Consider the following 27,239-nt stretch of genomic DNA (forward strand, 5'->3'; position numbering starts at 1 on the left):
ATGGAGGGGCATTCATTCTTTTCTCTCTGAACAGTTCTTTCTTTTCATGCTAGACTGTACGTACGCCAAGCTTTACTCTTTTTTTTCCCGAGTCAAAAGTACGAGGCACGCACGGACCAACATGCTGGCTGTTCCCGTTTCGGCAAGTCAGAAGCGAGAATCCAGGTATTCCTGGCGGGGTTTTGCGCAGTTATCCGCCTAGATTCCCGGGGAATCTGGGTGCAGCATCCATGCGATGGCCAGGCGGAAGGGTTATGGTGGCTTGGATGTGAGCGAGCTAGCTGACAGCACCAAGGGAGCCCACCACGTACCAACCATGGCCGGAGCACTCAAGAGGTCATCATCCATCCTCTCTCTTCTCTCGCTGCATCCAAATCATGGGTGGCACACACCCTGCTGCATCTCCCACCAGCCTCGCTCGCGCGCTCCTTTTACTGGCAGCGAGCACAGAGTACCCGGCTCGTGTCGGCTCACCCCCTCTCTATCGTGTCCTGCATACACAGCGAGGCGAGGTGCGAGCATCTCGCTCACATGCCTGCCTGGGATACCGCCGTATCGCGACCTACCTGCGCGCGCGTCCGTGCCACCCATCCTCCAACGCTCTTCTTTGATCCGGCAAAGGTACAAGCTGGAAAAAAAGGAGCGGTGCAGCGCGATTCTGAGGTGGCGGTCCAAGGCACTTTTACGGAGACAAAGCGAACGTGCTCAAGGCGATACCGCTGTGAGCATTGCATACACCCGCGTGTCGCGCACCTCTCTTTGCTGAGATCCCCATTTCTCTCTTTCCCTTTTACCTGCGCCCTTTGCTGCCGAATCAAGCGCGAGAAATTATATTTATACACCAGACAGGCTGCCGCGCCCCGCCTATCACCGCTCTTCCTTGACCCTGCTACAACGCATCGCACATCCGGGCCGGAATGAAAAAGATGCCCGCCACATCCACCAGCAGTAGTGTCAACGGCGTCCTAAACCAGCCCCCCTTCAACCCCCCTCGCTCCGGCACTGCGGGGACAAGCAAGAGCAAAAGCAACGGTGGCTTTCCATACATCCGGGCCGGTTTGCGCGACGCACACGCCGCCACCGCCGTCTCTTCCTCCTCCTCCGCCTCATCGTTTTCTTCCGCATCACCCACGTCGCCTGCAAGCCCCTCTTTCTCCCCCCACCACCAGCAGCTGGCAGCGGCGTTAGCCGAGTACAACGGCACCGCTGCTCCTGCCGCTGGGCACCCGCACAGCAGCTCTGGCGCGTCCGTGCAGCAGCAGCACGTGCGCATGCGCTCTCCCTCCAGATCCGGCGGCATGGGCGCAAGCGCAGGAGTGGGAATGAGACCGTTCCCGCCAGAGCGGGAGCTCGCGCCATTCTCCACCGCGCTCAGCCCGCGCACGCGCCCGCGCACGCTCTCCAGCAGGAGCCTGAGCCTGCGGCGCAGCACTCCTACTGCCTCTCCTAGAGCAGACGAACGGCAATTGGACGGTGAGGAGCTCGCGTCTGCGCACAGAGGCACCGCGAGGAAGACCGTGAGCAGCGGAAACCTCGCCGCGAGCGCTGACAGCGTAGCCTGCCGAAGCAGCGCGGAGCCCGACAAAGTGCTGTCGCCCGCCATGACGCTATCCGTCAGCAGTGGCAGCTACAGTCCCAGTGGCACGCGCTCGCCACGAGGCGCTGCCGGCAGCCCTAGCTTTGGCCCTGCTGCCGCCGCCGCTAACTCATCCTCAGTCCGAGCCACGTCGCCCGCAGCCGCAGCCTCGCCGGCCATCTCGCCCGGCGCAGGTCGCGTCGCGCCGTGGAACCTGCAGGATATCCAGCACGAGAAAACACAGCAACACGGCTTCGATGTCATCGATTATCGCGTCTCAGCGCTGCACCCCGTGGTGGGGCCGCCGACGCAGATGCGAATTGGCGATGCGCGTGGGGAGCCGCTTGGAGATGCTGGTGCGGTTGTCGAGGAAGAAGAGGATGGGGAAGGTCGTGTGCATCTGGGCTGCGGGCGGGCAGAACAGGAGGACAAATTTACTCATAAAGCCGCAGATTCGCATGCGGATGTCGAGCGCCTACCCTCGCCTCCTCCGCCGATGCCGCCGCCCAAGTCACCGCGACATGTTCCGCGCTCGACGCGCGCGCTGTGGGTCGGCACTGCAGCTGCTGCGGTGCCGCTGCCGAATTTATGCCTCATCCCTGCTGCTGCTGCTATGGAAGACAGCGCAGAAAACAGAGGTGCAGAGGGCGAGAATGGAGCGGGGGCGGAGCGATCGAGCGCCGCCGTTACTGCAGGCGAAGCACACGCTGTGCGAGGGCGAAGAGGGAGTGCTGCTTCAAACGACACGATCATCGAGCCAAAGAGCAGCTGGTCGTGGCAAACGAACCTCCCCGCCGACGAGTCGACACCAGCAACAGCAGCATCCGAACAACATGCCGCCGTCGCCCGATCGGCCATCTTTTCCGTGGGCAACCTGCACAGCTCGGCCTCGCTGCCGCATGTCCACTCGCATGCGCAGTTCTCCCCCGCGCTACCGGCGAGCGCAAGCGCAAGCGGGTCTCTGCGCTCCACGGCTTTCCGCTCGATAGACCCGCAGATGAGTATAGACCATCCCTCCTCTGCTGCTGCAACGGGCACCCTGTCGCGCCAAAGTAACAACCTGCCAGTGCACGCGTTCATGTCGCTCGGCAGGCCGCTGTACAACAGGCAGCTCGACGAGCGCGAGACATTCATGATCGAAGGCGAGAACTTTGTCATCAGCGCTCCCGGCATCTCCCCCGTCATCGGCCCCGACGACAACAGCTCCTCCCGCTCCGCCGCTGAAGCTGCAGGTGCTGCTGCTACTACTACCACTGCAGCAGAGTTCAACGCATACGCAGATGGAATGCGGGTCATCGATGGCAAAAAGCTCGACTGGGCGCCCGAGCGCCAGCGTAGGCGCGAGAGGACGGATCACCTCGCCGAGGAGCAAGCCCAGCTCAAAGCCGATGCCAAAGCCCCCGGCTTCTCTAAGCGCTTCTCTCGCAGGCTGCAGGGCGGCAATTCCAGCATCGCCGAATTGGCGACTACCGTGTCGAGGAGCTCTCATGATGGCGTCGGCGTTGATATGGAGTGCCAGGATGCGGATGCGGTGAGCAACAAGAGCGTCGGCAAGAGTCGGCGCAGACAGAGCTTCTTTGGCGCGACGGCTGCAGCCGCTGTCAAAGGCAGGAGGTCCTCCTCGCCATCCAATCGCGCAGTGAGAGACGCAAGCATTGAGAAGGTCGCCTTTGCCAAGCGCGTCAACCGCCAGTCGATCGCCTGTCCGGGCTTGCAGCAGACCATATCGTCCGCCTACTTGTTGTCAGCTGCCACCTCGGCCCTTTCACCCGCAGATAGCGGAGGCAGCAGCAGCAACCCGAGCGGGAGCTACGCGATCAAGCCGCCAACTGTGCTGCAGCTGTTCGAAGCAAGCAACCACATCATCTTCAATGACCGCGGCACAGGCATCAAGTTTGGCGACCTCTTCAAGCAGCAGCGCGCGCTCGTCTTCTTCTTGCGCCACTGGTGGTGCCCCTTCTGCCAGCAGTTCGCTCAGTCACTCAAGCACATCGACCTAGCCCCACTCAAGCGCGCCGGCCTGGACATCGTCATCATCGGTCAAGGCAGCTGGCAGGTTATCACGTCTTTCAAAGCGGTACTCGGCGTTCCATTCCCGCTGTATGCGGACCCTGAGCGCAACGTGTACAAGTCCCTCGGCATGACGATGCGCACCAACGACCCCGGTCCTGAGTGCGCCGTGCCTGACTATATAAAGCACGGTATGACCAAGGCCACTTTTACGGCCATCAAAGTGAGTAAAGCGCCGCTTGCTGATCCCCTTGGCGCTCATGGCTGACGTCCGTATATCTCAACTCACTTTTTTGAACTTCGCAGAAGGGCCTCTTCAATATGCAGATCGGCTCCCCTGGAGACCTCAAGCTTCTTGGGGGCGAGTTCATTCTCGGTCCCGGCCTGCAGTGCTCCTTCACGCACCGCATGGTCACCGTCCGCGGCCACCTTGACGCGCATCGCATCTTAGCGCAGACAGGCATCGACATGACTGCCAAAGGCGCGCGCGACATTCTCGACGAAAGCTCCATCGCGGACCACGTATCGATAAGCAGCCGCAGTGTAGCCAGCTCGCAGGGGTTCTACAATGCACACGAGCACCCGGGCAGAGCGGAGCGCACGCGCTCGCTTGGCCGCAGCAAGGCCCGCATCACCAAGCTGTTCGGCGGCGGCGGTAGGAAGAACAGCGCTGAAGCAGCGACAGACGTGGAAGCCAGCGACACGGGGACTGAAATCGACGCAGATGACTTTTTGAGTCTGGGTCGCGCGCTTTCGTTCGATGGCCAGCGCGCTCCGGGTATTGCGCAGTCGCAGACCTCCTCTGTCCCGCAGTCAAGAAGGGAGAGCCAGTTGTGGAACCCTTTCAGTTCTGGCAAGCCCAAGGGCCAACGCCAAGGCCTCGAGCCGCCACCTATGCCGGAGAACGCGGCTGCCATTAGTGCTGCGCACGCTTCCAGAGTGTACGCTTCCGAACAAGCCAATGGCCACTCATCCGAGCCCAGTGAACAACCTGAGGCGCTCGAGGCGCTGGAAAACTCCGCATCCGCGTCCGAAGTGCCGGCCCCAGCGTCGGCGCGTTCCATCTCGGCGGTCAGCGCGGATGAATCTGTGGCTCGTGGGAGTGAAGACGGATCTGTTGGAGGCCCGTCCTCATTCAAAGAGCTCACCGCAGCTTCTCTCCGTCCCATGTCGAAGCGTGTCTGGGCCGGCCCTCAAGGCATGGAACACACTCCTAAACAAAGCGGCGATGAGATGCCTGACAACTGTGCTCGTCAAACATCTAATGGCAGTACGAGGGATGGGCAAAGTGACCTGATCAACACGGGGGATGATGAAGCAGCAGCGGTGGGTTGCTTTACTCTTTCGGACGTCTCGCGCACGCCATCTCAGATCCTCGACCATAGCATCTTTGTCCAGGAGGCCCCCGCGGATCAACAAGAGCAGAACAGTGTGTTGTCGCCGCAAAGTACCCCTGATGTGGCTTCTGCTCAACATTCACCTTCACTATCTTTATTCAACCAGAACGGCCGCTTTGGTTCGGTCAGCTCGGTCAAGTCTTTCTCTGCATACCAGACCGAACCCAATGACCCTTCGTCTCCACACGAAGAACGCGCAGCGCAGCCCCACTCGAGCAATTTCAAGGACCTTCCGCCCTCGCCTCTTGTGTCTCCCGGTTTCTCTGTCGTAGCTTCTGACTCTTTCTTGGGCGACTTGGATGCTGTCGACGGCTTTTCGCACCGGCCAGTGAGTCTGCAGGCGCATATGAGCTTGGAGGACCTGTACTACAAGCAGCCCGGCGAGATCTTTGAAGAAAACGTCAACGAAGATTTAGAAGTTGCGGCTGCCAAGGAGCAGAGCGCTGCCGAAGAAGACGGCGGCGATGGCTCAGACCACGACGGCTTTGAGCGCAGCCAAGACGAAAAAGACGGGAATGACAACAAAAAGGAGCAAGAGCAGCTGGAAGACGGTGAGGTTGACGACGACCAGGCTACCATCGATGCTCATGGCGCAAATCAATCTCGGACCGGCTTGGTCCAGGCTGAGTATGACTCGGATGAGGACGACCTCGATGCTATAGCGCCTGATGAAGAGGAATGTGACAATCATCGGCCATTGCTCGGCATTGGCCTCGGCGTCTCGAGCATGCGCCCGACTCTGTCTCCAACTCCTGAAGATGAAGAGGAGGAGGAAGAGGACGATTCTGGAAATGAGGACGAGGGTGCTCGCCAACAGCGAGGCCAACAGACACCTGACACGTCACCAGCCACTTCTTCCGTGCACTCTTCGCCGTACAACATCCTGGGAAAGCCACATGGCAGCGGACGCTTGCATTTGAAAGCTGGGAGTAGCCTCGTGCGCGCTCCCAATGAGAACCTTGGAACGTTTATGGAAGAGGAAGAGGAGGAAGAGGATGACGGGTTGGAAGAGGAGGTCCGACGACGACGACCTTGGACAGCTTGATGGAAATGTATTAGACAAAGCTTGTATCACGGGTTAAGTTGAGGCGCGCCGTATCTCGGCCGATTCGCGTTCCATTCGTGCCGAATTGAGTGCAGACTCACTATTTACTGCCCGACTTTGCCTAGTGTCCCCACATGTTCACGCCAGGTTACACGTGTCGCCCACCACTACACATCTGTGTGGCTTTGCCAAGGCCATCTCCACAATGTGGGACGCAGGCGGCAGGAGGCATACGTGGATCTGATAGCTAGCTCCCAATTCCTTTATTTCCCTTTCGAGCAAAATTGATCGGCTGAACCTACCTAGTCCATTGTGGGAACACAGTCAATACGAGCGCAGCACCGCAGGCCGCCGCGCTCATGTGACCAGCTCGATCAATACGAGCAGGTCAGGTACTGGGCTGCTCGACTAGTATACAAGAATCAGACAGGAGCAGACTTGGAATAAACTTTGCAAATAGTCGCCTAGCAACCTGCGGGGCTTCGAGAGAGTGATATGGTTTTGTCTACCTCGCGAGCCAGGCGAGCGTAAACCATCCCGACGTCGTGTCAGAACCGGTGGTATTCGAGGGAAGACCTCCACTGGACATCTGGTGGAATTGGGAAGAGAGGGAGGATTGAGCCATACGGATTGCACCGAAGTGAGGGTTGCACCGATTTTGACTCGTCTTCCTTCCTATGCACAATTTTTTTGAGATCGGCAGCACTGATCACGATGTATATGAGGTGAGGAGGCGTCGCAATGACAACGATGACCATCGGCATCATTTGAATTGTCAGTGGATCTAATCAGCAAGACGGGATCGTCGCATTCAAAGGTCACAGAAAGCTTCCCAACGGACATCTCGCCGAATCGGATGTGCTTTACACAGGTCCTGCTGCCAGCTCCCGACTCAAACGACTACCATGACGCGCTACACCAAACTGGATTCGCGCAAGCCTAGCGCGCTTCCAGCCTCCGATCACTTTGGTGATGCAAAGCAGAAGCAGAGTGACAACGAGCCCGACACCACTGCTGCCAGTGAAACGCTCTCTACTGCTAGCGCCGCCGGTGCAGCTAAAATAGCACAACCTGCGCCTCCCAACGCATCGTCAGCCTCTGCCTCCTCCTCCGCACAAGACCAAGATCCTACAAAGCTCTACAAACGGAGCAAGCTGCTCAAGCTCAAGGCGAAAAAGGCCAAGAGCAACGAAAAGCGTACTGAATTGCTTAAGCAGGCCAAAGCGCTTGATCAGATGATGAATGCTGCCAACGGCGCTCGGGGAGGAAAAGATGGCATGGGAAATAGCAAATCGATGAGCGGCGGCAGTAACGCAGGAGGACCACGAGAGATGAAGAGGAGAAAAATCGATACCGGTGTATCGTCATGTGGAACAGAGGTACCGGAAACAACCTCAGAAAACCCTTGGAAGAAGATGGAACGTGGTGGGTTGTTGAAGCTAAGATGCGCACTCCCATCGCGAGGCCTTTACAGCCACTGACGCTGCTCCCATACTCGTCTCCACGTTTTGCTCTGCAGAGCGACGTCAAGTCAAGGATTCAAGGAATGAAGTTCGTCGCGAAAAGCGCGCCGCCGAGCGAGAAGCCAAGACACGCTGCTTTGCGTGTCGCGGCGCAGGGCATGCAGCGAAAGACTGCCCGAATCGGTTCAATGCCGAGGCGCAGGCTTTAGATGCTGTGTCCATACAAGAAGATGATGGGATTCGGGTTCTTACCGACGGAGGGGATGAGCTCAAGTCTGCAAAGGCTGCCATGACTGGCGCGCAAGCCGTCGGGTTGTGTTTCCGCTGCGGCTCGCAAGCGCACACCCTCTCCTCATGTCGTCGCCCACCACCGAGGGTTGGCTCAGCGCTGCCCTTTGCGACGTGCTTTGTCTGCTCGAAGCAAGGTCATCTCGCCTCCACCTGTCCACAAAATAAAGGCCGAGGAGTTTACCCGAATGGAGGCTGCTGCGTCCTCTGCAGCTCCGTCGAGCATCTCGCGAAGGACTGCGCGTTGAGGCGCGAAGGTCACGCGGGCGGCACGGCAGCTGTCACGTTGATCTCGAGCACGAAGGAGGCAGGATCCATTGCTTTGGGCGCCGACGAAGACGATTTCCACGCGCTGGCACGCAGGAAGCAGGAGGTAGAGAAGGAAATTGCGCATGAGGCCGAGGCAAACGGCGGCAAGAGCAAAAAGAAAGGTTCTAAGCGCAAGCGAGTGGCGGAGGCTGATGTCGAGACTGCTCCAAATAGGCCTGGAATTGGAAACGCAGTACTAGGGGTGCGTCGACCCGCTTCTGCCCCAACCAAAGCAGGCGCAGGCTCCCGAAAGGTAGTCACGTTCTAGTGATGTTGCAATTATCTATAATGCACTATGACCCAGCTTGGTATTGTATATCCTAAATCATTGCTGCACTGCAGCAAAGTTCGTTCACTTGCTTCGTCTAAAATCCCAAATCAAGCCTTTTGCTCGGCTTCAGCCTTTCGGGCGGCAGCCTTTGTCCTCCAAGCGTTACCTCTATATGCGACCAGGAAGAGCATAGCCTGTGCAAGTGCCAGCACAACCGCCCAACCAGTATTGAACCAGCCGTCACCCATCCGATCCTGCAGCGGTCCTGCGATCTGACTCGCTACGCATGCGAACGCGCCGCGGTACACCGAGTTGGTGCTGACCGCGGCAGCAGCACGGCCCTTGTTCGCATCGACGAGGTAGCTCAGCACGGAAGAGTAAGCGCCGAACTGCACAAAACCCAGGAAGAAGAGGACGATGACGGGGCCGGCGACGTTCACTTTTTTGTCGACGAGCCAGGCGTACGCAACAAACATCAGAGGTGTCAAGATGCACAGGAGCCGCACCGCCATCAGGCGCTCTTCCGCCGGTGCCGGATGTCCCGTCGCACATCGCTTGCGCATCAAGTTGCGGTCGCTCAGGCGCCCCCCGCAGATGCTGCCGATCATCCCGCCGGCACCCAGGCTGAATAGGACAAGGCCGACCTTGATCGGCTCGAAATGATAAGGCGCCGCTCCGAACGTCCGCGATGCCTGTCCAATATTATGGTTTGAGGCAATTGACAGGTGAGCGCTCAGTCCTGGTGCGACATGCCTCCAGTTGTGGCACTCACAGCGAAAGACAGACTGTATTGAGAGCCAAAGGTTAGCCCTGAGAAAGTCAGGGTCAGGAAATTGTGTGGCTGCTGGATGATTCCAAACATCGGCAGGAGCGGATTGACATCGCTGGCGTGAACCCTGACTTTGATCTCCTTTCCATCGGTTGTGATGATGCGATCTAAACTGTTAACCGCGCTGCCAGAGATGGATATGGCAGAATTCTTGGTCGTGCTACGCTTCAGTCGCCCGGTAATCTCACCCGACGTCGCCTTCGTAAGAGCGGAAAAGGTCACAGCGCCTGGCGCGCTGCGGACATGCGCGAGTGGTGGCATTTTTGTCTGGCTGTTCTCGACTACTTTGGACAGCTCATTTTGGTGCACATTCAGCAGCCCTTCCGTTGTGAATGCTGCATGCAGGTCGTTGCAGCTGCAGCTGCTGATACCCGCCGTATGGCCGTGGTACTCATGGTGTCCATAGCCGTGATCATACTCGTCATGATGCGCTGGCAAAGACGATTCATTTTGCAGTTGTTGGTGCTCTTCAAGTGGCCTCAGCCCCACTCCCGCATCGACGTGCACCTTCGGCCCGCCGGACCAGACGGCGCCCAGTTGTGTGCCAAGTTTGCGCGTCGCTGGGTGTGATCGTGGATGTGCACTACTGATTAAGTAGATCGGTGAATCAAACGGCTTTTCGTCGCTCCTTGTACCGCTTGAGATCGGATGTAATGTCCCATTCTTTTTGCCAACGTCTCTGCACCCTTCGATCGGCCATAGCTGCCGGATAGTGTATGTCCGTCTGCTGGGTATTTGTCGTTGAACCTCACCGTTTTGCGATGCTCCCTTTGCATCCAGAGCCATAGCTTCCACAATGGCACGCTTGTGTGCTTTCTGCCAAACAAGACTTCGCTCCTTTCGGAAGGTCTCTCGGAAGAAGAGGATGTAGCATAGCAAAATCGCACTACCGCAGGCTGCAAGGAAATAGAATGTGATTCGCCAGCTCCCGGCAGACGTCAATGCACCGCCCACTGCATGGAGAGAGATGAGACGTTGTCAGTCTTGCGCTTATGAGGTGCATCTAACGCCACATCCGTTATACCCACAGACTTCTCGGGTGCACGGAAAGGCACGGCAGTCCAGGGAAATGTGTTCATCAGCTGTTTGCTCAAACTTTTCAGTTCTTGAGAATACTTACGTGCTCCCATGCTCGGGCCTAAAAGAGGTGCGCACTGCAGATAGTCGATAAGATTAGACGGTCAACTTTGTGCTCTGTTGCTTTCACCCTAGCTGTTGAGACACGAACATAGTAAAGACCGAGAACTCGGCCGCGTGATTCGACCTCGTACATGTCTGCAATGGTGCCTGCATATCGTAAAGATCATGAGCTCTGTGGACGTGTTTGGCAAGCGAAAGAATAAAGCCCTCACCTGCTGCCATGGTCAACAGAGGGCTGCTTGCGTAGCCACCAATGACGCGCATAGCAATAAACTGCCCAATGCTATTTGCGCGCCCGGCCCCGACTTGCGCCAGCGTGAAAGCAAGGAGACAGGATAGGTAGATCCATTTCCTGCCGTACAGCTCGCTGATCGGTACAAATGTCATACTTCCACCACCTTGGACGAGGATGAAGATGGACACACTGAGTGCCAAGACAGACGGGTTCGTTCGAAGATCGGCTTCGACGGATGCGAGTGCTGGAAAGATGATGTTGGCAGCTGACGCTGGTATCCACGAGCCGGCGCTGAGCATGACGACCATGAGAAACTTCCTGGCCGGCGACCAAAGACGCGGGTCGTTGCCGTCTGGAAGAGGTTGGTGCTCGATGTCCAATGGCACGGCGGGAACACCTGCCGTGGTTGATGAAGAGGCATGACATGCGTCAGGGTTGATTTTTCTCGCATAGTCTCCCTTGTTCGCGTCAAGAGGGAACATTGTAGATGATGCACCCGGGGTTGCTGGGGCGGCTGGCTCCACTGCATGAGCCGCTTCTCGCAAGGCGACAGCCAGATGATCGCTGTCGCCTGTGGTCCGTTCTTGCGCCTGTTCTTGCATTTGGTGTTCCAAAGGCCCTTCCGAGTTGATACTGCTGTCTTGGGTATTGTGTCTGCGTTGCCCCTGCAGCGGTTCCGTGCCCGCTGGGCTTGCTGCCACCGATGAAGGCATCGTTGAGACGCTTGCTATTCAGACCTGGCTCGGTGTGGTCAGAGCGTCAGTCCGTGCGTCGTTCTCAAGTCATGGCTCTTGCTGGATATTGTACTATGTCAGTGGGCTCTGCTCGCTATCGACCTCCCTTCGTCTATATATATGAAAGCAAACGAGCGAGCACCGTACTGCCGAACAGAATGACTCGTACGCGTTTAAGTGCATGTCGACGACCTCAACGCGTTGTAGTTCCTGTCATCAGCGTGGGGAGTGACGAAAATTATTAAAGCCGCATCAAGCCGCTGGCGAAAACTACAAAGATCTCAGGGGTTTTCCGCGCAGTAGGGGAGCCAGCAGAAACAAGCTCTCCCTGGTATTTAGACGCGGCGGCTTCGGATTCCACCTTTGGGGCTAATTTCTGCTGCTTCGGCCGACAAAAGCCGAGGAGCACCGAAGAAAGTTTTCGGTTGATCTGAAACGAAAATCGGGGGAAATCCCACAATGGCTCTCTACCGCATACGGAGACTAGCGCGGCATACACAAGCTAGAGTCCACCAATTTTCTACTCCGTTTTCTCCGGTTCCGACTCTCGAGTCACCACCCTCCCTTAGTCTTGCTTTCCTATCATAGTATGAACCCGTTGGCCTGCCAACAGCATAATATAAAGCAATGAGATCATGTACTTGATCCGCTTGGGCGGAACCTGGTACCCAGCCCGACGGGACCACGACAAGGGTCAGCTTGAACAGAGTTGGCGACAAACTGCACCACAGGAAGGCACTCACACATTTCGCGGTGCCGTCGCATTCCTGCGTTTGTGATTCGATTAAGTGGCGTATATACGACGAAGATGTCACCAGCCTCCGTCGAAGTTTATCACAGATCGGACGATGCCGAGCTGTACCGTGAAAACGCCTCGTTCGTGAGTCGTATGGTTGTATCCTACCATGCGGAGGTCATTGGTACACAGATCAGGATGACCACATTGCAAGTGCTCCGTCTTATTTACCCCCCACTGACAGGTCTATTCGGACGATAACACTGCACCAGTCTTGCAGCTGCTTGGTGCTGAGCCTGGTGATGCCATTCTTGATGTTGGCTGTGGTGCGTTCTCTCTGTGCTTAAGGTCGTTGCACAACACTGAATTTCACCTCCTGCCAACTCCGATGGCTCAACCGTGGTTCCAGGCAGCGGTGAATTGACTGTGAAGGTCGCAACGCTAGCGTCGAAGACAGGCACCGTGTTGGGCGTGGATGCATCTGAGGACATGATCTCCAAAGCTCGAGGGCACGAGCCTTCGTCAAATTTTTCTTTTGAGGTAGTTGATTGCCACGAACTCCAAGCTTGGCTCGAAGAGCATGGTAAACAGGCAACTTTTGACAAAGTCTTCAGCAGTGCAGCAGTAAGTGATCATTAAAATCTACAAGCCTCTCGGCATATCAGATGGACGGCTGATATATCGAGGCTTGATGGTGTACGGTGCACCAGCTGCACTGGATGAATAGATCTCCTTCCCGCGTGGCAACCGGTATGCGCTCTGCAATCAAGAAAGGCGGCGTGCTTGCTCTCGAGATGGGCGGAGCCGGCAACGTCAGCGCTGTGCGAAGTCTTCTGCGTCGGCACCTCGCGCAGCGCGGTGTGGATCCATCCAAAGTCGATCCATGGTATTTCCCCACCGTCAAAGAATACACCGCGGTGCTCGAATCGGCAGGATTCCAGGTTGAGCACGCCGCGCTCGTCGTGCGACCTACACCATTACCGGAGAGATCCGGGATCAGGGGTTGGCTCAGGACGTTCGCAGGGCCGTTCTTGAACGCGTTGAAGTCGGATGTAGAGCGCGAGCAAGTCGTTGCTGCTGTAGAGAAGGAGCTGGTCGATGCTGCTACGTCTGAGGCAAGTGACAAGGGCGGCGAGGAAAATTTTGAATCAACCTGGTTCGATGCCAGCAGTGGGCAATGGACCGCTCCATATGTTCGTCTCCGTGTGAGGGCGATTGCTCATTGATATCTATAGCATTGTATGAAGCTCATCCTAAAATGATGGAAGAAATGATCCTACGGAAAGACCGTCGTCGGATTCGCATTCACAGTTGCAGACTCTTGGCTTGACCCTTTACAATATAGACTCTACGCTGGATCTGCAGGTGCACTCTGGCCTACCAGCTGAGCCATTGCTTCTGTGCGCGAATATGAGCTCGTGAACAAAGCCAATCGTGTTACAGAAAGAGGGTCTTCAAATTGAAGGCAAGGGTACGGGAACCAGCATGATGAGCTCAATGATACGCACGATCAGTTCCCGCGCAGCAATCAGGCCCTCATGGTATGATATAGCCACCGAGGCTCAAAAATCAAGGACTTTCGTTTAATCTTGCCACTTGGGCAAGCGTGTCTATGGGCGGGCTCAAATGCGGCAAGTTACACGTTGCACATCGTACAATCAGCCATACTCGCCAGACACGAAGTTAGAGCACATGCGACGCGGACAGCTGTTGCTGAGCATTACTTTCTGCAAGCTACTTTATCCTCCTCCGTGAATTGGTGTTTTGCGTGGCGCGACGGAAGAGATGCGAGCAGTCGGTAGCTCTCTCGAGGACAATGCTTCGATGATGGTCCTGCTAAGCCTGACAGATGTTCAGATGATAAATGAACGAATGGTGTTGGTAGTTGAACACGTAATGCGTGATGTGCGCGAAACACAAACCCTGTAAAACGCGCCTTTGGTTTGATTGGTCCGTCGCATCTACAACGCGTTTCAATGTCTCCGTGGTTGCCTCCCAAGGGTGAGCCGCGAGGTCAACGCAATTCTTCTTGCCGTTTATATGCACCATTCGTTCATACATGCGACTCTGAGCTGGCCGCAACACTTCTACGCTACAACGGCTCTGACTTCGAAGGTGTGGAGATACCTAGGCTACTGCCTTTTTTCGTCCGAACTCACCCACGCTCGCGCATTTGTCGGCGGTGGTCGGCTGCTTGCGCTTGAAGTCACCAGACTCGCTTGTGACAGGTTGCTGGAGCGTACCCTTGGTGGCCCTTCTGCTTCAAGCAGACGAGCAGCCACCATGTCGCGCTCTCATGAGCATCACGCCGCCAGGGATCTCCACGACGATTCGAGGGCGCTGCTGGGTAGAGATGGCGGCCCAGCCTCGACAGCATCCGGCTCCAAGCGGCCACGATCTCCCGGCGCTGGTCCCGCCCCAGATTACGACTACGATTACTACGGCTCAGCTGACTGGTACGGAGGGGCATCAGACCACTATGGTATTCCTTCCTCAGCTGGTCTTCCACGGGACCCGTGGTATGAGTATGGATACGAAGACCGGGACAGAGCAAGAGGGGGGCGGTACAGAGAAGAATGGGAGGCGTACTACCGAGAAAAGGAGTGGGAGGAGTACTATGCTCGCCGCGCATCCGCTGGTGCCGTCCCGAGAGATGATCGATATGATCTTCGTCAACGGATCGAAGGCATGGTTCCGGGAGATGTGGATCCGTATGCGAGAGACCATCCTCGTGGAGATCCTCGCAGCGCGTATGGCGCACCTCAGCCCCTGGGAGGCGCTGGCGGAGTCGAGGTTGGGCCTATGGCAGGCCCCGCTCAAGCGGATGCTTCAGGCCGCCCTCTTTCGGCCTCGACTCGGCCGGATCCGCTGCAATCCGACCACCTCATGCCGTTTAGGGCCTACGTGCAATATCACAAGTCTAGCGGCAAGACTTCCGAGCCGACCGGCGATCTCGGCCAGGATTACCAGTCATACCGGGCACAAGTGCAGAAGCGCCAGATGTGGAAGTTCTTCGAGACAAGAAAGGAAGATAAGTGGTTCATCGAGCGGTACAGCCCTGCCGAGGAGCACGCCAAGCAGCGTCTCGCATGGAAGAAGGCCGGAAGGGAAGGCAGAAAGGAGAAATGGATTGCAGAGCTTAAAGAGGGTCGACTGGACAAGGTTTGCTTCGATTTGAAGCAGGCCAAGAAGGAGCCTTCCTCGACACCCGCACACGAGCCTAAAGCAAAACTCGACTCGACAGCTGACGGCGAAAAGGAGGCCAAAGCTGCAGATGGCAAAGAGGCGGATGATAAGGAAACCGCCGAAGCTTGCGATGAGCAAAAGGATTCTGCGAGGACAGAGGCTAAAGTTGAGCCGGGATTGGAGGCAAATGACCATAACACCTCCGCATCAGGTCAAGCAAAGGGACAAGCAGGGGTGGAGGGTCGGCGTCGAGGTAACAGCACAGCACAGAAGCCCTTCCGCATTACAACTCGCTTCGGAGAAGAGAAGGATCAAGGGCGTGACGAACTCATTCCGCCGAATCCGCTGCAGCTGCTCGTGCAGAACATTTCGCCGGAGATGGAGAGGATAGAGCTGGAAGAACGCTTTCGAAAACACGCAGGCAAGGCGTTTAGATATCTCGCCGTCAGCGATCCGCGAGAGGGCAAGAGATGGACCAGAATGGGCTATGCTGTGTTCGATGAGGGGACAGATTTAAAGCCTATCAAGGAAGCAATGAATGAGGAGAAGGTTAGTATATAGAGCAACGACTGGACTTCGAACGTTTCTCCTGACTCTGACCCCGGTCGGTTCGCAGATCGCAGGCCTCACGCTCAATGTTACATTTAGCGACCGAGCAGGGATGTCACGCGTCCAGATGGCACCCGAGGTGGCGGGCTCCGCCCGTCGCCTCAAACACGACCTACAACAGGCCAAAGCACTCATCGCCAAGCTGGAAGCGGAAGATCGCGACGAGGTCTTCGCTCCTTCACTTGACACAGCTGCTCAGTCCCACGATGCAGACGGCGAAAGCGAAAGCAATGGGCGGCGCGTCACAGCAGATGACATCGCTATTGAGCTGCCTGCGTCGCTGTCGCAGAGCGCCACTGCACTGATTGAGGAGAGGTGCAGCGAGCTGGGCTTGCCGCTCTCCGAAGCAGTAGCTGCCGTACCTGATGACGCCGAGGTCACAGCGAAAGGCGACGAGCTGGAACGAGTGCGCGACATACTCAAGAAACACCTGGATCTTCACCTCGACGCTCTGCGTCAGGTGTATCACACCGACTATTACTCTGGCCTGATACGAGATTTCCCCGAAGAGCTCATCAGGCGCTCGCCCATCTCAGTCAGGAGGGCACCAGTTGAGCCTGCACATGAACCTACGAGTACCGCCGCTGGTGAGCTGCTTGGCACAGATGAACCTCGGTGCCACAGACGTACTGATGCTTGCCTTGCTTTCTACAGGCACCGATGCTTGGTGTAAAAATGTCGACACTCGCATTGACATGCTTCTCAAGCCTGAGACGCTCGATCTGGAAGAACTCGGTGGCAAGACGATCGAGAAGGAAATGACCGAGATCGCGGCTCCGTACATCAAGCAAGAGGACAAGGACAAGCATCGCTGCATGGTTCAAGTTGATGGTGCGCCTTGCAGTAAACGTTTCGTCGCGCCTGGCTTCGTCCAGAAGCATATCAGAAACAAGCATAAAAAGTTCCTTGAGGATTTGGCAGCACCGAGAATAGAGAAAGTGAGAGACGTCTCGTTTTTCTTTCACGCTACAGAAGAACTTCACTGATTGTGCTGCACCCGGCATCACTGGTAACACAGGCCACCTTTTTCAACAACTATGTGTTCGACCCCTGCCGACCGATGCCAGGACAGAACAACCGCCAGGAAGGCGCGAACGGCGCAGGTTACAATGCCGGCGGCGCACCATTCAATCTCAGCAACATGTCGCCTCCAGAGATGATGGCCATGATGGCGCAGATGATGGGCGGCCAGATGCCCTTTGACAGGTCGATGATGGACCGGATGATGGGTGCCGGCCCTCCGCCAGGCAAGCGCGCGCGGCGGGGCGGAGGAGGCGGCGCCAGCGCCGGTGGAAGTCTGGGCGCGAGGTTGGGCGGCAAGCCCCGTGATCGCGAACGCGATCGTAGAGGCCCTCGCTACGATGGACCAGCTCCCGAACCGCTGCCATCTGGCCCGCTTGACCCGAGAGCGTCACATGGCAAGCGCAGCTACCAAGACCTCGACAGCATTCCTGCTGCAGAAAAAGACGTCGAGTTGGAGTACTAAATGTAATAAGGTTGCTATGTTACACGAAGCCAAAGCATGGACGCTGTGGAAATGAAGATGCGGGGGCTCAATCACCATTGTACCGCCAGACCATTCGTCTCTTCAGTAGGAAGTGCTCTGTATTGTGTACGCAGCAGCTTTTCGCGCGGTATTAAGCTGGTTTCTTGAATTTCCTGCACAACTTTATCTGCGATGTCGTCGAGGTGCATTGTGGGCACCACCGTGCCACTCTCAGCGATGATGTTGTCGAAAGCGATCTGTGCTCTTGCTTTCGGAGCGATGCCAGTTGACGCTTTCGCCTTGTCTGAATGGTCTAGGGAAGAGAAGGAAGACCAGTATGCATTCTCTACGTTCGCGACCCATTCCTTCGACGTGCCTTGCCAGCCTTGCATGCGCAGCTCGTCGAAACTCTCAGTACCGTTGGATGTATTTGCCCAGCCGCCTTCGACGTATCCCTCGGGGTCGGCTTGGCCTGTGGCAGATGCATCGAGCCCGTTGAGTGTGCCGTTGCCGCTGCCGTTGGCATGGGCATTCGTCGTGTCCCCGAGAGGAGGCCGCAGCTGCCCGCCGCCATTGACACAGCCGGACGGGCAAGCCATCACCTCGATGTAGTCGTAGCCTCGTTCACCGTCACTTTCCAGCGGACTGGCTGTTCCTGACCCTGGCGCTGACCCTCTTGCTCCTCTTCTGACCATTCCAGCCCCAGCACGCCCGTGCGCAGCAATCCTTGCACGCATGCCGACGCCTCCTTTGTCTGCGCTGCCGCTGCCGCCAAGGCTGATCGCGCTGACGCCTACACCGTTGATACTTTTAGCTGCAGCGCCACGCGCGCTTCGTGTGCCAGTTTGCTTGTGCAGCTTGCGTACGAGGTTCTGCAGGTTGCGGAAGCCGTAGCAGTAGGCGCCTTTGAAGAGGATCTCGCCCGCTTCCTGCTGCGCGTCGTTCTCGATCGAGGTGGACGGTGCACGTAAGATGAATTCGATATAGTCGGCCGAGCGAATCGTCGAGATGAAAAGCTGCGGTACAGCTCCAGCGCGATGCAATCGATGCTCTTGTAGCCACTCAAGCGCGACTGCTTGGATCAGGCAGAAGAGGTAGCTTCCGCTGCTGCTTCCATCGTGTTCGATTCCTGATGGCAGAGCGAGTGCAGATGAATCCGTCGCATCGGACTCGCTTTGTACTGCACTGTGGCCATTCTGCAACAGGCCATATTTGACATGGCCTCCATTTGTACGAAGGGTGTTGACGAGCTCGGTCTTAATCCCTGCATTTGCGCCGATTGCAAGCTCCTGCTGCAGCATATCCTCCTCTTCTTCCAGCACCTGAGACAGATCGAATCCCTCCTCTTCCATTAACTTCTCCAGCTCACCCGTGGTGAGAACGCAGTCGACCTCTTTCCAGCCCGTTACTTCGTCCACAAAGTCTTGCCTCGAAGCCTCCAGTTTCTTGTCATAGCACGGCATGACGGTGACGTGGTATACGCGCTGGAAGGGTGCTTCCTTTGCTGCAGTACGGTTGGAGAGGGGGAGGAGGTAGCGCTTGGCCAAGATGCCGGCAACCTGCTGCGGCGACTTGGTGGTGGAGATAAAAGGCAGGAGCTCGCCATGTGTCTTTTCGGCGTAGCAGATCCAGCCAGGGCATGCGCTGGCGAGCATGGGGAGCCCTTTATGTGGCTCAACCACGTTGCCGACACTGCTGAGCCGCGACCCAAGTTTTTGAGGGACAAAGTCGTCTTCTCCTATTCCACCATGATCTAGGCCCTTCCGCTGCCGTCGCCGTCTCTCTTCGCGTCGGCGCTCGATAAACTCGGCAGTGTGCTCACGCAGCGCGACATGACGAGCGAACGTCGTGTCGTAGATGTGATGGAAGCCGAAGCGCTGAGCGAGGAAATGGCGAATACGAAGGAGGATGAGGTACAGTGGGACGGTAGAGTGCAGGGTGTACTGCAACTTGGCTGCCAGCGAGGAAAGTGATTGGGGCGAGATGCTTGCCACGCGCAGAGTCCTCCCCTCCACCCCTTCTGCTGCTGCCGCCATGGCACCCGAGGACTTTGAAACTATCTCTGCCTGTTGTTCAAGTCCAAGCTGCTCCACGACAGCCCTGCGCATCTCTTCGTGGCTCTGCATGGTGATCAGCACACTTTCGGCGCTGGTGACGCAACCGCTGCACGCGAGGCAATCGTTGAGAGATATTTGCGCTGCTTCCAGCTTCGTTCGTGCCCTCGGCTGAGCGGTTAAAGATGAAGCAGCGCCGGCGAATTCAGGCAGGGGCTGCCCCTCGTAGTACGAACCATCGTGGTCGATGGAGATCTCTGTCGCGGCGCGCCCGCTTGCGCCAGCGGTTGTCTCGGCGTCGCCATTGTCACTGGCGAGCTGAATGGGGAGGGAGTTGATTTCCACGGGTTTGATGCATGCTTGCGAGGGGCCCAGATAGTCGTTGAGGTCTGTGAGCGTCTGCCGGAAATATAGTTGTGTCAGAGCCCACAGCTCATACCAAGGATTGACGGGTCGAGTTTGAACAGGTCTAGGGGACTCACCAATGCTCCAGAGAATACCATTGCCACTGCGCGTCCCCGACACACAACAGTGAGCACATCCGTTTACCGTTGGCGGCTCTTGAAACGCGCTGGGACTGGTAGACTTGGAAGTATCCGAGCCTAGCCTCTGCGGCTCTGATTTTTGCACCGTAAGTGTCTAGCAATGGTCCGTGAGTGGATCCAATCAACCTCATCCATCGGCGTCTGGAGGGAAGATGGGGATGATGGTGGCGGGGGTCATCCCAAAATTTTGGAGACAGGTTATTGTGCTTCTCCGCGCCGGTGATAAGGCGGACACGGTAACCCTACTTTTCAAGAACTCAGCAACACATCCATTGCAGTTCTCGTGCGAGAATGGAATTTCGCGGGAATCCTGCCCGAGTCCCGCACTTTGGCCAGCGGGAGTTGGCCAAAGAAATGGGTTTTTTTGGGGAGGAGAAGGATTTGGGGGGAGTTAGGGTTGGACTCTCCCGCGGGATCCCGGGAATCCCGAACGAGAATGCAAACTCTACTTGGCTCGCTCTAACTGCTCGTCCATCAATTGCCACTGAGGTGCTATGTTCAAAGAACGTTCTTCTTCCGTATGTCACTAATGGCAGATCGGAGGCCAGGATGTATTCACATGTACTCCTTCCTCGATACTTCCTGGGGTCTCTGGTATCCATGGAGCGATATGGCGATGCCCAATCCCGGCATGTCCCAGGATCGGGCATCGTGCTAGAACGGTTGGGCTGACAAATACTGACTGTGTATTTCATGCTTTCCAGCGATGATTGTTATCTGGCCCACCGTTTGGCATCGAGACCTCGCCAGGTTGGACTCTTCATGAACGTTGGGAGTCTGCTTACACAGAAAGCGACAGTAGCGTGCTGCTTGGCCGACAGCTGTGGCCCCCCTCATCCATGCTTCTGATGGCTTTTCTTGTGGGGGTTGTCATCTGTATCATAATCTGCAAATAGGGTAGCCCTCATCTATTCTACTGCGGAGTCTATAAATCGACATGTTGGCATCAGACCCCGAACCCTCCGCCGACTTCTACGACCGTCTTGGCGAATCTCTCGGGGTCATGCGCGAAACGCCCGAGGAAGAGCCCATCGACGCCGTCCTTGAGCTTGTCGAACAAGCCAGGACCCGCGCTTCCGCCGTACAGGATGCGGACACTACCTTCGAACCCTTTGGCCGCCTGGCACCTTTGCCGCAGCGCCTTTGTCACGGCCACAACGTGCTCTGCCGGCGCAGGCTCCGAGGCGCCGATCGCCCAGACTGGCTCGAACGCGAGTACGATCTCTTTGCTCTTGCTGTCCTTCAGCACGTCTGCGTCGTCAAACACGCCTGAAACCTGTTGCCAGCATTCCTCCACTGCGTTCTCCACACCGCCCTCCTTCTTTTGCTCGCCGATGCAGATCAAGGGCGTCATCCCGTTCCGCAGGGCCGCCTTCGCCTTCAACACGACCCAAGCGTCCGTCTCGCCAAAGTAGCGCCGCCGCTCCGCATGCCCGATCTCGACGATCTTGACACCTGCCTGACTGAGCTGCAAGGGAGACACTTCGCCCGTGAACGCACCGGCATCTTGGTAATGCGTGTTTTGCGCGCCAAGGATGAGCGGGACCGGCGGGCTGGCGGTTTTGTTGAACTCCTCGATCGCCTGGCGACAAGGGATGATGCTGAGAAAGTCTGGGATGAGGAAGACGTCTGTTGATTGATGAAGCTTCGGCAGAAAGTGCTGCAAGTGCGAGAGGACCTGAGATGTGTACTGTGCTGTTTTGGCGAGGTCAAAGTACATCTTGGTCGAGACGCCAACGAGTCGATGAGGTGATGGGGCGGAAGTGGCCATGTTGGCTGCCTGCCCGTGGACCAGGCCGTGCGGTGATTGACTTGGACCGCCTTGTTTCAGCTGTTGCGTGCGCCGCATCGAGAGTGATAGGCATAATTCTGACCTTCACATTGCGTTGCTTGACGGGCGATATGTGATGCTTTGGAAGCAGCGTGAACAAATTGCAGCTCGAAAGAGGAGAGTACGGAACTCTCTCCAGCAGTTGGCTTGTGCGCCGCCCACAGGCCACGGTGCACCAACGGCATGTTCGTATTGCATAGCGGATCATCTTCACACGGGAGTAGTACCTTCCTTTGATGCCATTGCAAATCAAGTTGAGCTGAGCTTGTGCACAGAGCAGCAACGACGGCAACTTCGCATTTGCTACCCTTGGGTACCAGCGGCGCGCCATCCCAGCCATGTCGACCCGCTCCTCAACGCCGCTGAGCGACCACCGCGGCGCAGGACCTTCCGGCGCCATAGCGGCCGGCAGTAGCAGCCTCAGCACAGGCACTTCCCCGTTACCAAGGCAGGCCTACCTGGGCACCACGCGCTCGCGGACGCTTCTCTTTCAGTCTTATCGAGACTCCGTACCGCGCTCCCGCGTACCCACCAGCGGCGCTTACAGCGAGGACGACGGGGGGGCGTACTTTTCATCCTCTTCGGATCTCAAGGGCAAGCGCCGACAAGGGTCGTACTTTGACTCGAATGGCGACTTGCGACATGATGCAGAAGAAGACGTCCGAGCTGGGCTCCTAAATGGCGCTGCGGATCCAGATGGATCGTCCTACCCTCCAGCACCGACCCACACCTCGATAGACTTGTCGGCTTTGCCGCCGAAATGGGTCGACATCTCAGATGAGGTCGATAGCATACTCGCCTCCTCAATACGTCCGAAAATAGCCCAGCTGGACAAGCTTCATGCCAAGCACCTCCTCCCCGCGTTCACCGATCGGTCCAAGGAAGAGCAAGAGATCGAGAATCTGACAACGGAGATCACGCGCGAATTCCGCAAATGCAGCCGGCTCATCTCATCCTTGGCCCAACATACAAAGCGGCAGCAACATCAGTCCTCCAAGACAAGGGGACCTTCATCGACACCGCAGCTGACGAACCGGCAGATCGTCCTGGCACAGAATGTGCAGACGGCGCTAGCGACAAAAGTTCAGGACCTGAGCGGCATCTTTCGCAAGAAGCAAAGCGTCTACTTACAGCGGCTCAAAGGCATGGAAGTCCGAGGGAGAGATCTGGCTGCAGCCAGTGGAATGCTGAGCAAAAATGGTGTCTTGCATCGAGACAGCGAGATCGCAGTTCGGGAGGACATGGAGCTGGTCAGTCGTTCTTGCATGCCTCCTCCTGGATGGTCTGGCTCATCCGCCCTTCTCCCCCCCCCCCGCAGTCCTATCAGCAGCTCAAGCCATCCGGCGGCCAACCCGAGTCCCTACTTTTGCTCGAAGAACAGGAGCTGGCGTCCGGCAAGGACCAGGAAGAGGCCAACATCCAACAGCGCGATCGCGAGGTCACGCAGATCGCGAAGTCAATCGCAGAGCTTGCAGAGCTGTTCCAGGACCTTAGCGCGCTCGTCATCGAGCAAGGGACGATGGTCGATCGCATCGATTTCAATATCGAGAACATGGGCAAGCACATGCATGCAGCGGTGGAGGAGCTGAACACTGCGCAAAGGTCAGGCGATCAACCTTGTGACACGAGAGAGATCTCTCCTTGGCATGGCCCGCACGAACTGACAAACCCTCGCTTTCGCTCGCAGATATCAACGACGGACAGGACGAGTGCAGTGCATTCTCTTCCTCATTTTGTGCATTGCACTGCTCCTCGCCATCATCATCATCAAGCCTTTCTGGCGCTCAGCAAGTCGTCGAGCCTGAGCCTTCCTTCATTGTGGCAGGATCAGTACCTAACCAATCTCACGTGAAACGTGTCTCCTGGCTGCGTCGCAATTGAATGCTATTGCGATGCGAGGCAATGCGCGGTGCTAGTCTACTTTATTCGTGCACTTTTATTATACCAGAAGCGCCATCTTGACTTTACCGCGCTGCGTGTTGCGATCCTTTTCGACTCCCAGCTCTACCATGCATTTGTCAAAGACGCCGATCGTGATATCTGACGAAACGCACAAGCGTGTCAGTCAATTTAGGTAGCACTGGAGTCGCCCTCGCGTACATGGTTTGCTGCTCTTCTTACCTTTGCTCAGTTTCGACACTTCCTTCGGAATTGTAACTTGGTAATTCTCCGCGTCGAACGCGCAGTCCTTGTCGAACGTGATGAGCCCTTCGAGGCCGTACCGATTGACAAAGACTGCGACGCCGTTCCTGAAGGTGCGGATGACGAACGCCTCCTCCTTGAGCGCAACCTGGCCCGTGCCGACCTGTTTTCCGCCGCCGTGCTGCTCGTTCTTACGCGCGATTGCGAGGCCGACATAAAACTCGACGCTGGCCCTGCCAGCAAATTGCGCGGCGCGATGGCGCTGGTTGGCATTGCGCAGCACGTCCTCAACGTACTCCTTCGAGTGCAGGTTTGGGTGCAGGCCGCTGTAGTTGATGCACGCGGCCAGCTGGCGGTGCGCGAGCACGTCGGCATACCGACGGATGGGCGACGTGAAGTGTGTGTACATGCCGCACGCGAGGCCGTAATGCCCGAAAGCATCGTGCGAGACGCTGCCGCTGCAAAAGTACTCGGCAGAGAGCATGCAGCGCGTTGCCATGATGCGCACGAGCGTATTGAACGCCGGCTCGCGCGGATCGACGCATGCGTCGAGGCTGGTGGCGAGTGCTTTGGACGAAGACGCGTCGAGATGCATGCCGCGCTTCTTTTGCAGAATGTCTGCCAGCACCTCAAAGTTCGTGCTCGGCGGTTGACCGTGCCGGCGAAGGACGGTGGTCTGTGGGAAGGACTGGTAGTTGCGCTGTGCGACGCTGATGTTGGCGAGCAGCATGAACTCCTCGACGAGGCTGTTCGTCTCGCGCATCTCCTTTTGCTCCACGTCGATCGGCCCCGTCGTCTCCTGCGAGTCGAGGTGGATGCGCACCTCGGGGCTGGCCAGGTTGAGCGCACCGGCATCGTGGCGCTTCTGCTTGAGCTTGATGGCGAGCGTGTTGAGCAGGCGGATGCTGCGCGTGATCGCGTCGTTGAGCGTAACGTCATCCTTGCGCTTCTGAGCCTCCTCATACGTGAACGCGGCCTTGGACGCGATGACGCTCTTGTGGAAGCGCACGCTGACAATGTCCGCCGCGTCCGGCGTCAGCTCCCAGATCACACTGAACGCGAGCCGCTCAACGTGCGGCCGGAGCGAACACAGATTTGTACCGAGCAGCGCGGGGAGCATATCGATGCGCTTGTCGACCAGGTACACGGTTGTGCTCCGACTGGCCGCCTCAGCGTCCATCGGCGTCTGCGGCTTGACAAAGTAGCTAACGTCGGCAATGTGCACGCCCGCCTCGATGTTGCCGTTGGGCAGCTCCTTGGCGTGGAGCGCATCGTCGATGTCCTGGCACCCGGGCGGGTCTATGCTGCAGATGTTCTCCTCGCGCAGGTCGACGCGATCGCGCCAGTGAGGGCCGCCTAGCTCCTTGGGCGGGACTTTCCATTGGTCGCCCTCAGGCGGCAGGCAGTCAAGGATGGCTTGGGAGAAGGGTCGGTACGATACGCCGTGCTCGAGGAGGAGCGACTCCTGCTCAGCTTCCTTGCTTTCCGTCGCGCCAAGCGCACGCACAAAATGGCCATCTGGATACCGGCTTGTGGGAAGCCAGTCATCGATGGCGATGAGAATCTTCTGGCCCAGTAGTGATTTTGCCTGGCGAGTCCGGATCCGCACACGCGGCACCTTACGATCGACGGGTGTGGCAAAGAGCGACGTCTGGCCCATCGACGCGGTGATCACTGCACCATGCACGGAGGACGCATCAATGTGTGCAACGTACGACCGCCAGTTGCGCTTGACGATGCCGACGACGCGGCCGGTCGGCCTGCGTTCCTTGGCATTGGCCTGCGCTGTCCTGCGCGCCTCTTCTTCCTCACGCTTCTGGATCGCAGCCTCTTCGTCGTTGTCAAGGCCTGTGGATGGCTGGTCATTGCCGCCCTCTTCACCGTCTCCGTCACCTGCATCGCCGGCATCGTCGTTTCGCAACGCCTTGTCTGCATCCAGCACTGCATCGGCGGCTGCGCGCCACTCGCTTTCGGGAAGGATCTCGATCGCAACAATGTCGCCGTCGACGGCGCGGTTCATCGCCTGGCGCCCGACAAGCAGGACCGGGTGATCAAACCGGGGGATCTTGATGGTTGCCTCGAGGTAGTTGTATGGGCTGGCGTTGAAGAAGCCCGAGTGCAGCGCGCCTGATGTAATCCCCGCCGTGACTTCAGCCGCATCAAGGAGGTCGGGGTAGAAGACGGCATGCTTCTCCAGAGGAGTGGTCCCAGCAGCAGTATCATCGCTGTTGGAGGCTGAGCGCGCAGCGAGCAAGTCGAAGAGCTGATCGGACTGCGCTTTATCGGGCCATGCTTGGATGTATTCGCGCACGCTCAGTGCATCGATGCCATCTTGCCTCGCCTTGCGAACATTGTCGGCATCGTCCGAGAGAAGCATGACCCCCGCAGGTGGCGAGAGGGCCCGGAAGTGAGCTGCGTACCACTGTGCTGCTGCCCGAATCGCGCGGTCGTTGGTATCGTTGGGCGACTCGCCTGGCGTCCGTGCGATGGCCGTTGCTCTTACGAAGCATACGCGAAAATGTGTGTCAGTTAGAGTAGCCAACACAGCCCCAGTCAGCGAATCCACAAGGGGGGACTCACTCGCTAAAATCGTTCCAGTAGACCCAGTAGTTGCGCTCCGGTTCGCGGATCAGCGCCTGCAGACGGTTGAACAGAGGCAAGCTGCGGTGCCGCACCTCGTCGAGGACGGTCTGCAAGAGGATGACGGAGGTGATGGCGGGTGTCTCGCGGGGCGCTTTTGAGCTGGAAGATGCGGCGGACGGCTTGAGGGTCGCTTCGAGGAGGTCAATCTGGTGGAGTACGACGTTGGTGTCGATCAGGAGGTGGCGATGCCCATGCGAGGCAGGCTGAAGAAGGGGAAGCGAGCGCGACTCGCTGGAGCGCACCGCCGCGGCCAGCTGGGCATGGTGGCCGGCACAACTGGCGCACGCGGGGTGGCCGCAGCCCAGGTCGGAGCGCAGGTAGCGTTCACGCACTACGCGCAGGACTTTTCCCTTGGCCGTCTTGCGCTGGAACTTGGTGAGGTGCCGAGCACCGCAACCGCCATCATCGTCGCCCTGAGAAGACGGCGGAAGGGGCCGCTTGAGGATGCTGATTCGGCCAGTCATGGCGCCGTTGGATGCGCAATTTACGCCGCAGGGATTGGCTCTGCTGGCCAAAGAGCTTAGCTACTGTAGCTGTAGCTGAAGTCGCCTGGGCTTGCCTGTGTGCCGTGCCATCAAGGAGTATGCATAGGCTAGCATCTGCAATCCATGCATCGCTCCTCCCAGCGACGAGCAGCACTATTTATTATACAGAGAAGAGAAATGTGGGAACTTTCTGATTATGTAATCACCCCCAGCAGAGAGACGTTC

General features: G+C 57.5%; 10 protein-coding genes across 10 annotated transcripts; 6 read left to right on the forward strand and 4 right to left on the reverse strand.

Moving 5' to 3' along the window:
* The first annotated feature begins 322 nt into the window (after positions 1 to 322).
* K437DRAFT_173818 (uncharacterized protein) lies at positions 323 to 715 on the forward strand. Its single transcript, XM_013389991.1, has one exon. The coding sequence runs from the start codon at positions 378 to 380 to the stop codon at positions 609 to 611; it is 234 nt and encodes a 77-aa protein (XP_013245445.1). The 5' UTR covers positions 323 to 377; the 3' UTR covers positions 612 to 715.
* Positions 716 to 3,401: 2,686 nt separating this feature from the next.
* On the forward strand, positions 3,402 to 4,054 carry K437DRAFT_217161 (uncharacterized protein; the record flags this gene model as incomplete). Its single annotated transcript, XM_013389992.1, has 2 exons — positions 3,402 to 3,809; positions 3,914 to 4,054. Coding segments are annotated over 2 exons (549 nt in total), but the record flags the coding sequence as incomplete, so codon positions are not given.
* A 2,725-nt stretch (positions 4,055 to 6,779) lies between these two features.
* Positions 6,780 to 8,449, forward strand: K437DRAFT_292900 (uncharacterized protein). The gene is made up of 2 exons (XM_013389993.1): positions 6,780 to 7,453; positions 7,548 to 8,449. The coding sequence occupies exons 1-2, from the start codon at positions 6,934 to 6,936 to the stop codon at positions 8,354 to 8,356; spliced, it is 1,329 nt and encodes a 442-aa protein (XP_013245447.1). The 5' UTR covers positions 6,780 to 6,933; the 3' UTR covers positions 8,357 to 8,449.
* On the reverse strand, positions 8,350 to 11,422 carry K437DRAFT_254011 (MFS general substrate transporter). The gene is made up of 5 exons (XM_013389994.1): positions 10,541 to 11,422; positions 10,417 to 10,475; positions 10,309 to 10,342; positions 9,132 to 10,141; positions 8,350 to 9,051 (listed from the first exon to the last, which is right to left on the reverse strand). Exons 1-5 carry the CDS (start codon positions 11,043 to 11,045, stop codon positions 8,467 to 8,469), a joined length of 2,193 nt encoding a protein of 730 aa, XP_013245448.1. The 5' UTR covers positions 11,046 to 11,422; the 3' UTR covers positions 8,350 to 8,466.
* Positions 11,423 to 12,105: 683 nt separating this feature from the next.
* Positions 12,106 to 13,259, forward strand: K437DRAFT_289868 (S-adenosyl-L-methionine-dependent methyltransferase; the record flags this gene model as incomplete). The annotated part of the gene is made up of 4 exons (XM_013389995.1): positions 12,106 to 12,177; positions 12,278 to 12,359; positions 12,443 to 12,657; positions 12,744 to 13,259. 4 exons carry the CDS (start codon positions 12,106 to 12,108, stop codon positions 13,257 to 13,259), a joined length of 885 nt encoding a protein of 294 aa, XP_013245449.1.
* Positions 13,260 to 14,094: 835 nt separating this feature from the next.
* K437DRAFT_272315 (uncharacterized protein) lies at positions 14,095 to 17,467 on the forward strand. Its single transcript, XM_013389996.1, has 4 exons — positions 14,095 to 15,768; positions 15,836 to 16,415; positions 16,483 to 16,766; positions 16,847 to 17,467. The coding sequence occupies exons 1-4, from the start codon at positions 14,317 to 14,319 to the stop codon at positions 17,312 to 17,314; spliced, it is 2,784 nt and encodes a 927-aa protein (XP_013245450.1). The 5' UTR covers positions 14,095 to 14,316; the 3' UTR covers positions 17,315 to 17,467.
* Positions 17,299 to 20,047, reverse strand: K437DRAFT_254013 (iron hydrogenase). Its single transcript, XM_013389997.1, has 2 exons — positions 19,851 to 20,047; positions 17,299 to 19,767 (listed from the first exon to the last, which is right to left on the reverse strand). The coding sequence occupies exons 1-2, from the start codon at positions 19,869 to 19,871 to the stop codon at positions 17,386 to 17,388; spliced, it is 2,403 nt and encodes an 800-aa protein (XP_013245451.1). The 5' UTR covers positions 19,872 to 20,047; the 3' UTR covers positions 17,299 to 17,385.
* Positions 20,048 to 20,814: 767 nt separating this feature from the next.
* Positions 20,815 to 21,854, reverse strand: K437DRAFT_254014 (Triosephosphate isomerase). Its single transcript, XM_013389998.1, has one exon. It carries the CDS (start codon positions 21,682 to 21,684, stop codon positions 20,860 to 20,862), a length of 825 nt encoding a protein of 274 aa, XP_013245452.1. The 5' UTR covers positions 21,685 to 21,854; the 3' UTR covers positions 20,815 to 20,859.
* A 210-nt stretch (positions 21,855 to 22,064) lies between these two features.
* K437DRAFT_289871 (t-SNARE) lies at positions 22,065 to 23,675 on the forward strand. Its single transcript, XM_013389999.1, has 4 exons — positions 22,065 to 22,526; positions 22,572 to 22,994; positions 23,063 to 23,346; positions 23,432 to 23,675. The coding sequence occupies exons 1-4, from the start codon at positions 22,083 to 22,085 to the stop codon at positions 23,547 to 23,549; spliced, it is 1,269 nt and encodes a 422-aa protein (XP_013245453.1). The 5' UTR covers positions 22,065 to 22,082; the 3' UTR covers positions 23,550 to 23,675.
* Positions 23,638 to 27,124, reverse strand: K437DRAFT_254016 (RNB-domain-containing protein). The gene is made up of 3 exons (XM_013390000.1): positions 26,467 to 27,124; positions 23,866 to 26,384; positions 23,638 to 23,784 (listed from the first exon to the last, which is right to left on the reverse strand). The coding sequence occupies exons 1-3, from the start codon at positions 26,991 to 26,993 to the stop codon at positions 23,684 to 23,686; spliced, it is 3,147 nt and encodes a 1,048-aa protein (XP_013245454.1). The 5' UTR covers positions 26,994 to 27,124; the 3' UTR covers positions 23,638 to 23,683.
* Positions 27,125 to 27,239: the final 115 nt, after the last annotated feature.

This window comes from Tilletiaria anomala, assembly GCF_000711695.1.
Source record: "Tilletiaria anomala UBC 951 chromosome Unknown K437scaffold_8, whole genome shotgun sequence".
Classification (NCBI taxonomy): Eukaryota; Fungi; Basidiomycota; class Exobasidiomycetes; order Georgefischeriales; family Tilletiariaceae; genus Tilletiaria; species Tilletiaria anomala.

Coding starts and splice junctions, on each gene's coding strand:
- K437DRAFT_292900 (XM_013389993.1), top strand. CDS start 6,934: ATGACGCGCTACACCAAACTGGATTCGCGCAAGCCTAGCGCGCTTCCA. Junction 7,454..7,547: donor TTGGAAGAAGATGGAACGTG/GTGGGTTGTTGA, acceptor TTTGCTCTGCAG/AGCGACGTCAAGTCAAGGAT.
- K437DRAFT_254016 (XM_013390000.1), bottom strand. CDS start 26,993: ATGACTGGCCGAATCAGCATCCTCAAGCGGCCCCTTCCGCCGTCTTCT. Junction 26,385..26,466: donor TACTGGAACGATTTTAGCGA/GTGAGTCCCCCC, acceptor ATGCTTCGTAAG/AGCAACGGCCATCGCACGGA. Junction 23,785..23,865: donor AGTGTCGAAACTGAGCAAAG/GTAAGAAGAGCA, acceptor GCGTTTCGTCAG/ATATCACGATCGGCGTCTTT.
- K437DRAFT_173818 (XM_013389991.1), top strand. CDS start 378: ATGGGTGGCACACACCCTGCTGCATCTCCCACCAGCCTCGCTCGCGCG.
- K437DRAFT_289871 (XM_013389999.1), top strand. CDS start 22,083: ATGTCGACCCGCTCCTCAACGCCGCTGAGCGACCACCGCGGCGCAGGA. Junction 22,527..22,571: donor GGGTCGACATCTCAGATGAG/GTCGATAGCATA, acceptor AAAATAGCCCAG/CTGGACAAGCTTCATGCCAA. Junction 23,347..23,431: donor GAGCTGAACACTGCGCAAAG/GTCAGGCGATCA, acceptor TTTCGCTCGCAG/ATATCAACGACGGACAGGAC.
- K437DRAFT_254011 (XM_013389994.1), bottom strand. CDS start 11,045: ATGTTCCCTCTTGACGCGAACAAGGGAGACTATGCGAGAAAAATCAAC. Junction 10,476..10,540: donor TCTGTTGACCATGGCAGCAG/GTGAGGGCTTTA, acceptor TACGATATGCAG/GCACCATTGCAGACATGTAC. Junction 9,052..9,131: donor AATACAGTCTGTCTTTCGCT/GTGAGTGCCACA, acceptor AATATTGGACAG/GCATCGCGGACGTTCGGAGC.
- K437DRAFT_254013 (XM_013389997.1), bottom strand. CDS start 19,871: ATGGTATTCTCTGGAGCATTG. Junction 19,768..19,850: donor TGGTATTCTCTGGAGCATTG/GTGAGTCCCCTA, acceptor TATTTCCGGCAG/ACGCTCACAGACCTCAACGA.
- K437DRAFT_272315 (XM_013389996.1), top strand. CDS start 14,317: ATGTCGCGCTCTCATGAGCATCACGCCGCCAGGGATCTCCACGACGAT. Junction 15,769..15,835: donor AAGCAATGAATGAGGAGAAG/GTTAGTATATAG, acceptor GTCGGTTCGCAG/ATCGCAGGCCTCACGCTCAA. Junction 16,767..16,846: donor CAGCACCGAGAATAGAGAAA/GTGAGAGACGTC, acceptor CTGGTAACACAG/GCCACCTTTTTCAACAACTA.
- K437DRAFT_254014 (XM_013389998.1), bottom strand. CDS start 21,684: ATGGCCACTTCCGCCCCATCACCTCATCGACTCGTTGGCGTCTCGACC.